Source organism: Corylus avellana, chromosome ca2 (assembly GCF_901000735.1).
Source record: "Corylus avellana chromosome ca2, CavTom2PMs-1.0".
Classification (NCBI taxonomy): Eukaryota; Viridiplantae; Streptophyta; class Magnoliopsida; order Fagales; family Betulaceae; genus Corylus; species Corylus avellana.
In genome coordinates, this window is record NC_081542.1 from 9,033,480 (window position 1) to 9,044,591 (window position 11,112).

Genomic DNA, 11,112 nt, shown 5'->3' on the forward strand with positions numbered 1-11,112 from the left:
ACACAATAAGTTTGTTTAGAGTGTCACAGTTCCTAACTGCGAAGTCCACAAACAATCTACATCCGTCTCTGTATTCCTTCGTACTCCTAGACTTCTTCATCCAACTATTTTCCATAGTGTTACTACGTAGAGTAGAAACAAATAATATATAAGAATTACCTAAACACATACACTTCATGCATTAATGGTAGGGCCCATAGGGAACCTAAAATAATTATCATAAACTTAAATGCACTTGGTAGATAGGGGACCATAAATTAAAAAATTATATCTACATTATGTTTTTTTTTTTTTTTTACAAGTTTTAAAATTTTTCTAACAATTACATAAGATAAATTTGCAAAACTTAGCTAATAAACTAAATTAAGACTAGCTAGTCCAAATTAAATGCACTTGGTTGCTAGGGGACCCTAAATTTAAGTGACATATAGCTATGTTACTTTTTTTTTTTAAAAAAAATCTAACAATTACATAAGGTAAATTTGCAAAACCTAGCTAATAAACTAAATTAAGACTAGCTAGTCTAAATTAAATGCACTAGGTTGCTAGGGGACCCTAAATTTAAGTGACATATAGCTATGCCACTTGTTATTTATTTATTTATTTATTTATTTTTAATTTTTTTAAATTCTAATAATTACATAAGCTAAATTTGCAAAACCTAGCTAGTAAACTAAATTAAGACTAGCTAATCCAAATTAAATGCACTTGGTTGCTAAGGGACCGTAAATTGAAAACATATAGCTATGTCACTTGTTTTTAGTTGTTAAAATTTGTCTAACAATTACATAAGCTAAATTTGCAAAACCTAATAAACTAAATCAAGACTAGCTAGTCTAAATTAAATACACTTGGTTAATAGGAGACCCTAAATTTTTAAAATTTAGCTATGTTACTTGTTATTTTTTTGTTTTTTACAAGTTACATTTAATTTTTCTAACACTTACATAAGCTAAATTTACAAAACCTAACATAAATTAAGACTAGTCCAAATTTAAATGCACAATTGGTAGCTAGGGGCCCCTAAACAAAATAAATCTAGGTTATATTTTTTTCTTTCTTGTTTTTATTTTTTTATTTTTTATTTTTATAACATTTACACAATATATATGAATTAATATATAATTTGAAATAAATGGTAAAACATTAATATAATTTAAACAATTAAAAAAATTAAAAACATTATATATATATATATATATCGACGAAGAGGGAGAGAATGTCGGAGAGAGACCGCCGGGAGGGAGAGATCAATGGTTCGAACAATTCTATTCATTACCCTCGCCCCAACGTGGTCCCATCTCCCAATGCCAATGTGGCGTTGTCTTTCAACTAAAAAATCAATTTTTATATATCAATTGTTATAAAAAATCACGTCACATAAGCATTAAAGTGATTGAGAAATGAAATTTGTTTTATGGGGCTTATAGCAGTGGTTTGCATACTGCTAAAACTAACTTATTTGTGGCCAACCTCTCTCAATAAAAATCATAGTCGCGTATCCTGAACCACTCGTGGCCGATTTGGACGAGCAGTCAAACCTTGGCTTATGTTTTTTTTGGATCTTAGCCGTTAAAAATCTCCTATTTCTTCTTCTACTTTCATATCATCCACACACAAAAAAAAAAAAAAAAATCATTGCCACATAAAATATATGAAACATGGTGTATAGTGAAAAAGGAAAGGAGTGTTGGATCCAAAAGTAAAAAGGGTAGCCCACTTTACTGCCCCCACATTCATCTCAAACAAAAAAGACTTTTGAACACAATTTTTATTAAACTTGTTAATTAATTTTATTCTTGTTTTGTTGTTTTATCTTGACCATTGAGCTGAGGGATAATTTCAGTCTGAGGGGTTTGTCTCACAACCGAGTTAATAAAGCTTTTTTTCTTTAAAGATAAGATAAGATAAGATTTACCCTTTAAATAAAGTGTGCACATGGGTTGGATTAGAAGAGGTAGATACATTTTTTATTGTTAAATTTTCAGTGTATCTACGATGTTGTACTTTTACTTTTTATAGTTTTTGGCTATATTTATTTATAAGAGCTTTATACTTTGGATCTCTTATTATGGAATGAAGATGAAAGAATTTCCTTAAAAAAAAAAAAAAAAACCTTGGTAATTAATTGGGAAGACATTAAAATTGATTCTGGAAGTTTTACCAGTTTCCAAGTGACCAACTACTACTAATCTCATATCCTTGGGTAATTTATTCACCCCACTCATCAGTCATCATCTCTTGCTACTTAAACGCTCGTTCTTATGGTCGTTCCTCTCGGTATATATATATATATTTAAAAATAATTATTGAATATGTAAAATTCACGTGTGAATGTTACAAATTTAATGACTAATTTTTTTAAAAAAATACATAAAAATTGACAAAAATGTATAAATAGAGCAGGTCTATTTACCCCTCTCTTTCTCTCTTTAGATGGGATCTAATGCAAATTTACAATCATTAGGTCAAAAGCATCCAATTTGCAAATAACCTCCCAGACGCTTAGCCAGTTGCAATATTTAGGTAAGAGTTCAAAGCCAACTTTAATAATAATAATATTACTTTAAAACGATGAGTGATGTTAACTATATTATATTCATTAATAAATTGATCATGCCATCATCAATGGTAAACACCCAATATGTGGTTTGTGTGCTAGATTCAGGGGATGAGTCTACATGACACGTATAACTTCACAAATAGAAAAAGGAAAAAAAAAAAAAAAATTATAATAAGCAAAATATTTCTAATTATTGTAAAATTCATAAGAGATATGATAATGGTTCAACTGAGCTCCATCTAAGACCCAACTTTTAGTTACAAAGTTACATAAGAATTGTGTCAAGTTCAAAATTGAAATTTCAAAAAAGTGATAAAAATCAAAACATATATCTACAAAAGTTGGATCTTAGATGGGGCTCAGTTGAGCCCCTATCATATCTCAATTCATAAATAGATAACTAAAAAAAGAGATATGATAAGGATTCAACTGAGCCTCATCTAAGACTTAGCTTTTATTTAGTGGCACAAAACCACATAAGAATTGTGTTAGATTTAAAATTAAAAATTTTAAAAACAGACAAAAATCAAAACATATGTCCATAAAAATTGAGTATTAGATAGGTTTCAGTTGAGCCCTTATCGTATCTCCTAAAAGAAACCCAATTTAGAAGAGAATCCATTAAATGGACACAACAATAAATTTCTATGAAAATGGGCCCAAGCATTAATAAAATAATATATTTATCTAATTGTGTAAATGACCATCATAATCATCATTTAATATTTTTAAATAATGTTGTAATATGTTAGGTACCTGACATTATGTAAGCAATAAAATAAAATAAAATAAAAATTGTGAAATAACTCATCTCCATTTCAAACGAAGCGGAGATAATTAATCCAATCTTTTTGGGTTTGCACTAGAACTCGTAAATTTTTATACACGAACTCAACATGAAATTAAAGAGTTAGGTTAAGGAGTCTAACTCATTTAATTAAATGGATCGAGTTATGATTGAGCTAATTATATAGTTTTATACCTATGTTTTAACACGACCCGAACCTAACACGCGGCATAATAACAAGTAATTTTGACATAACATGGAAATCCGACATGAACCCAATACGGAATTAGAGGGTTAAAGTTAAGAAGTTTGACCCGTTTAATTAAATGAATCAAGGTAAAATTGACCTATATAATTTTACACATATGTCTTGATATGACTCGGACCTAACACGCGAACACAAATTACACTGTAGGTCGAACAAGGCACATCTAAATTTGTTTTGTGCTCGACATGCATATCTAATTGGTTATTTCTCCAGCTATGAAGCATTCTCTCACAAGCTATATATGAAGAGTTTATACTTTTTTGTGTGCCTCAACAAAAAGACTAAAATTGAGTAAGTTTTTTTGCATTCTCTGTCTAATAAAAAAAGAAAATGCAAGAAAAAACCATTTCTAGAACCATATGCCTAACCAGACAGCTTTTGACGACGAAGAAAGTAATCATTACATGAAAAAGAAAAAAAAGTAGAAAAACCAATAATTTGTCACGTTAAAAATATTGAGTTGAGACTCCAATATATATATATATATTGAAGAGAAAAGATATGCAACTTGTATTTTTACAAACAAACAAAAAAAGAAAAAAGAAAATATGCAACTTGTATGAATGATATTTACAGGTTCATGCACATTTGTAAGGATGAGATCAGTCAAACAAGTATGGACCATTCTATAATTAAAAAAAAAAAAAAGTATGGACCATTCTATATATTATAAATTTATAATACATTTTTGTTTCTTTTTTTCTTTTTTAAGGAGAATAATAATAATTAAAAAAAAAGGTTAAATACCTAATACCCCATGGGTTTAAGAACTTTATTTTTACCCCCTGAGGTTTCATTTTTATCACAGTACCCCCTGGGGTTTTGATAAATGACCAACTTAGTCCATCCATTAGTTGACCATTAGTTGACCGTTAAGACTGACACGTGAACCAATCAGATGTGGACATGTGGCACCTATTTATTTTTTATTTTTTTTAAAAAAAAAAAGAAAAAAGAAAAGGAAAAAAATTGGAGGCCATTTGGGGGTGGCCGATTTTTCCTTTTCTTTTTTCTTTTTTTCTTTTTTATTTAAAAAAAATTCATTTTTTTAATTAAAAATAAATAAATAAATAAATAGGTGCCACATGTCAACATCTGATTGGTTCACTTGTCAGTCTTAACGGTCAACTAACGGATGAACTAAGTTGATCCTTTATCAAAACTCCATAGGGGTCATGTGATAAAAATAAAACTCTAAAGAAGTAAAAATAAAGTTCTTAAACTCCAAAAGTATTAGATATTTAACCCTTAAAAAAAACAAAAATTGAGTTGAGTGAGTGAGAGTGAGTCTAACATGGTCTATTATTAAATTTATTACATTATTCGACCACGTGTTGTTTTGGGCTTTGGAGTACACCAAGGTGGTCAAAAGTTGATGGGCCACAGAGCTCTGAGCTCCTACTGGCTGCGCAAATATTATTATTTATTATTTATTAATTAATTTTTTTTTATTATTATTTTGTAATTTAGTTAATGTTTCTCTTGTTTATGCAGCAGGCTGATAAAATGAGTAATTTTAAGAGGCTTATTTGTATTTTATTTATGTTTTAATAAGAATGATGTAACTATTAAAATCATTATTAAGCTTGTAATTGATCATTATTCAGTTTTGATCCAAGAGTGATTTTAATAGTCACATTATTTTTAGTAAGATACAAGAAGGCCATTTAGAATTACTCAGATAAATCTTATGTCTCTCAATGCGTGCGTGAGAATAAAATGATAAGATAAACCGGTTCAATTTTTTATTTTTATTTTTTAAGTCAAGATAAACAGTTTACTTGAATTGATTATTTTACTTTAAAATAAGAGGAATGCTAGGCTTACAAACAAATTTTACAAAAAAAAAAAAAATTTACAACATGATTGGAAATGAGAGAAATTCAACTTTTGAGAAACCTAATCATATTGTGCCACATTATGTTGTAAAAGTTTTTTTATAAAATTTATTTATAAGCTTATCATTTCTTGGTAGTGAATTTATGCATCATCTTTTATTTATCCCAACACATTATTTGCGGGCGACACAAATACCGGCCAGATTTTTTTGCCGGCATTTCTTTTAGTGCTTTATATTATTATTATTATTATTATTATTATTATTATTGTAATGAGTTAATTTCTAACCTGGGACTTTTCCATTGTAGTGTCAACTTCATATTGGCAATTAAGGATACAAATTATTTTCAAATTATTATCACAAATTTTCTCTAAATTGATTTGGAGAAAATTTTCTTTCACATATTCTAATAACTAACAAATGTCATTTAATATTTTTGAGTTTTTAATAAATTCATATTTAAATTCTTAAATTAGTAAAATAATTAAAATATGTAAAAAATAATACTCATCACTCATTAGAGTGAGTTAAGTACTACTAGAGGAATTTCAGTTGGCAATTAATAGGCGGCCGTGACTTATCAGTTGTAACAATCACCACAGATTGGGAGATGACAAGGACAAAACCGGCTTAAGAGTTTGCCCACTGCAAGTGGACAATGGGAACGTGGAATCATAATTATGCTGACATCACACTGAAATGCTCGCCTGACCTACCCGCCATTAGGGGTGTAAACGAGCTGAGCTTGGGCGAGCTTTGGCTGTTCAGGCTCGGCTCGTTTATTTTTGGCCCAAGCTTGAGCTCGAGCCGAGCCCGACTTTGCTGCTCGAGCTCGGCTCGACAGGATTAGAACCCTGTTCGAGCTCGAGCTCAAGCTCGTCTATTTTGCTCGGGCTCGAGCTCGAGCTCGACTTTTTTTTTTTTTTTATTTATTTTATTTTGTAATTTAAGTGTATTAGATTATTACAAAAATCATCCCATTGGTACAGCTCGGCTCTTATATGTTTTTATATTAATATATACATATATTATATATATTATATATATACACACATATACATAAATAACTAAAAAAAAACAAAGGTATATATAATATATTTGTTATTATTGAGTGAATGAGTAATATTGATTATATATTATTATTTGTTACTTAATAAAAAATATACGAGCCGAGCTTAATAAGCGAGGCGAGCCTTATACGAGCCGAGCTCACGAGCTGCTCACGAGTTAGCCGAGTCGAGCCGAGCTTGCTTCGTTTAATATTCGAGCTAAGATTTGTGTTCACGAAGTGCTTCACTTAATATTCGAGTCGAGCACGAGCCGAGCTTATGCGAGCCGAGCCCGAGCTTGCTCGCGAGACGCTTCGCTCACTTAACAGCCCTACCCGCCATGCCCTAAGATCCTTTGACTCACGTGCATCTAACACTCCCTATGGCCCACAAATTACGACATTTTTTTGTAATGGCACTCCAATTTTCATGTACTTCTGCCCTCTTTCCATCCTCACCACCCACTTTGTATCTTTCCTCCTCCTCATTATTTAAACCTGTCAATTTCCCTCCCTTTGTGCCTATATAAACCCCCCATCCTTTCAAATATTTTCTGCATGATCAATTTCACCATGGATTCTTCATTCATTCATCACCCATTTTCCGATTTCTCCTCCTCGTCTTCCTCATTCGCCACCAATTCCATGTACAATTTCGAAAACCAATCCCTTCCCTTCAATAAAAATGACTCCCAAGAAATACTTCTCTTTGGGGTCTTGGCCAAGGACCATGAAAAGGTGAATTCGAGAGCCAACATTGAAGAGGAAGAGCCCACGAAGGGAGAAGTTTCCTATCGAGGGGTTCGGCGGCGGCCTTCGGGAAAATTTGCTGCTGAGATTCGAGATTCTTCGAAGAGTGGAGTGAGAGTGTGGCTAGGTACTTTTGACACGGCCGAGGCCGCAGCTTTGGCCTACGATCAAGCTGCATTTGCGCTGCGGGGTTCGTTGGCGGTTCTCAATTTTCCGGCCGAGATAGTTTACAAGTCGCTTCACGAGATGAAGTATGGTTATGAGGAGGGGAGCTCGCCGGTTTTGGAGTTGAAAAGGAGGCACTCTATGAAGAGGAAGTCAGAGTGTAAGAAGAAGAAAGAGGAGGAGGAGAGGGTGGAAAATGTGGTTGTGTTTGAGGATTTAGGGGCAGACTATTTGGAGGAGCTTTTGAGTATATCTGAGAGTGTTGGTCCTTGGTGAATCAGCACTGTCCCCAACATCAACTTTTTACCATCATCTCTTTACTGTACTTTGCATTCTCTTCTGGAGGTGGGGGGAAATGGTAAAGAGATTTCATAAATATCACTATTTGGATCGCTAATGATTCAAATGGTAAATGTGAGAGAATTAAAATGATGTACGCTCATTTGGCTAAGTAAATTATGGGTTGTTCATCCACTTACTTAAACATGTAAATCTTATAAAAAATTTCTATATTTGTTGTCCGATAATCCGAATAACAAATTATTGAAAATTTTAATTCTGAAACATGACCACCTTGTTGTATCATGTGTTTGGATTGTTCGTCCATTTGCTTAGACATGTAAATCTTATGAAAAAAATTTCACATTTGTTTTCTGCAATCTAAATAACAAATTGTTGAAAATTCTCATTCAGAAAAATGACCATCTTCTTGGATCATCAATCTTAAATAGTTTCTTTTGTAAATTTTTGCGATGATGGAGGATTCAACTTCCATTATTAAGTGGGACCTCGGATTGCAACGGCTGTCACTATCTTCTTTTTCTTTTTCTTTTTTTCTTTCCTTTTTGTCCACAGAAAGTCTTCATTATTCAGAGCTTGATGGATAATACATGTAATTAACTTCTATTTTCTTCGGCAGTTTCCACCTATTTTTGTCGCCAAGGATTGCAGCCAAATATCTGCAATGCCATTGGTTACAAAAAAAAAAAAAAGGGCCTAACTAAAGGTTTTTGTATATTTACATTTGGACAAATTTTTTTTGATAAATTGGGTTGTAAGAAAATTTATTAAATCCCGTCACTAAAAGCTTAATATGTCTTTTAACATGTGAAAAACACATATATTTTTTTTAATAATATGTGCTTCTTATATATTTTCTTTCATAATATTAAGACAAAAATTTCCTAAGAAATTTCCTATAAACTAGACATTTGTCCTTAACGGTTAAAAAAAACACATTTTTTTTAATAGCATCAACAACATATGTCAATTTTAAAAATTGGTTTGTATGAGCATTTTTAATTTTTTTTTTGTGAGACAAAAAATATATTACAATTTTCCAATAATTTAGAAAGACATTATTTTAATCGAATGTTTAGTAAAAATAATTATAAATTTTGTTGTGGTTGAAAAGTATAGATAAGGGTCACTAGTTCGATTTTTTAAGTTAAACCCAATATATATATATATATATATATATATATATATATATATGTTTACTTTTCTCAAGAAAAAAAAAAAAGAAAGAAAGAAAGAGCTGTCAATGTTATTTTGGACCGCACAATTAAAGCCACCTTGACATATTTGTGTTTTGTCCATATCAGACAGGAATAAGATCTTTTCCAGTTCATTATGGACTGGAGAATATCCAGTTTATGCAAATATTTCTTTTCAGAAATCTTATGGCCACAAATGAGACACATATCTCATCAATAAAAATAATAATAAAATATTATTTTAAACTTAAGAAAAAAATTTATAAAACAAATTAATAAAAAATAAGAAAAATATAAGGGCTTCCACACCCCATTTTTGTGGGGGTGCGCCACTCCCTAATGTCCGCCAGGGGTGGTCATCCGACTATGAAAACAGAGTGGGGGTGGTCTAGCCACCCCATCTTTATAAAATGGGGGGTACAAAACCACCACCCCCATGCCCAAGTTAAAAAAAATAGTGGCATGGGTCTGGGGTGGTTCTGACCACCCCAGGGCCATGGGTGGCCAAGCCAGTCTCAAACCGGCTGGTCCTGGGTGTCGGGCCACCCCTTGTTCAGGGTGGCTCAGCCACCCCAGGCCCTTGGGGGGGTGGGTTCTGCCACCCCTTGAAGATGGGGTATCAACCACTCTATAGGCCAAGGTGGTTCCCACCACCCCTCCTGGTCGGGACATTGGGGGAGTGCTTGAGCCACCCCTCACTAAAATGGGGGTGGCCGGCCACCCCCATTGTTTTTTCTTATTTTTTATTAATTTATTATTTTTTTAAAAAAAAAAAATTTAAATAATATTTTATTATTATTTTTATTAATGGAATATGTGCCCCATTTGTGGTCATAAGATTTCTAAAAAGAAATCCTGACCATGAACTAGATATTCTCCAATCCATAATGGACTAGAGAGGATCCTGTCCTATTAGACAAGGGCATGTCCCAAAAAAAAAAACACAATAATTAAATGAATTGTCGGTTTAGGCTGCCGACTCTATTCAAGATGAGGGCAATACTTCGTTGGACCAATGTGAGCAAAGCAATGAAATAAGACATTGTGTTCAAGTCATCACTTTTACTGGTTTCCACAATTTAACTCGCAATCTGACAATTCGATACGATTATGATACGTTATTTTGAGATATGGTTTAGTTTAAAGGAGTTTGTATTATAAATGAGTAATTTGTTTATGATCCATTTAATAAACGTGTTGTGTTTGGTTTTGATATAAACTGGTTCGTAGGTTGACACGTTTTATTTATTTTAAGTAAATTTTGAGTTTAACTTAATTTAGGGTTGATAAATTAATCCGCAAACCCTTACATGAATACGTCACTTAGTTTTAGGATTAAAGTTTATGTTAAATGGATCCGTTTATGATCCGTTTAATAAACATGTCATGTTCAAGTTGACAAAAATAAGCTAGTACATTAACCATATTGTCACCGACCTAACACATAAATCAATTTTGCCAGCCCAAACTTTTAGCTGAAAGGGGAGAAGAAAGATAACCAAAAAAGCGAAACAAAAAAAGTGGTCATGACTTTCTAGTCAGATATGATTGTTTTTTAATTTTAATTTTTTTTTTTACAAGAACAATGTCTAGAGGTGCTCCCACCAAACAGTCCTGGGATTATATTTGCACTAAGAAAAATTCCTAGCAATCTTTTAACTGTAGCTATTCGCGAATTTGAAATGAAATTAGTGAATTGAAGTTGAAATGTTTAACTCATTTAATTAAATGAATCGGGTTAGAGTTTTATGTATATAATCTTATACACATATCTCAACATACGATATAAATGTTAATTTTTTACACAATATGCAAATCTAATATGAATCCAATGTGAGATTAAGATGTTAGGATTGAGGAGTAAAACCCGTTTAATTAAAAATGTCAAATTAAAATTCACATATAATTTTATATATATGTTTCGACACAATTCAAACCCTATACAAGAGCATGAATTGTCACGCCTCCTTAATAGCAAAGGGCTTGAGACTCCAAAATGGAAATAGCACTACAAAAATGGTGATAATTTTTGACCAGGAGTTTTTGACGTGTCAATGGTATTGACACGTCAAAAACCTCTTTTGACGTGTGGTTTTTGACGTTTATCAACGGTCAAAATGGTGGGTGTCAAAAATCCCAGATTTTTTACGTGTCTACAGTGACACGTCAAAAACTTTTGACGTGTCGGGAGTAAC

At 32.0% G+C, this 11,112-nt stretch overlaps 1 protein-coding gene across 1 annotated transcript; it reads left to right on the top strand.

The window, feature by feature from the left end:
* The first annotated feature begins 7,079 nt into the window (after nt 1-7,079).
* LOC132172809 (ethylene-responsive transcription factor 1B-like) lies at nt 7,080-7,697 on the top strand. The gene has a single exon (XM_059584379.1). The coding sequence runs from the start codon at nt 7,080-7,082 to the stop codon at nt 7,695-7,697; it is 618 nt and encodes a 205-aa protein (XP_059440362.1).
* The last annotated feature ends 3,415 nt before the right edge of the window (nt 7,698-11,112 follow it).

Coding starts and splice junctions, on each gene's coding strand:
- LOC132172809 (XM_059584379.1), top strand. CDS start 7,080: ATGGATTCTTCATTCATTCATCACCCATTTTCCGATTTCTCCTCCTCG.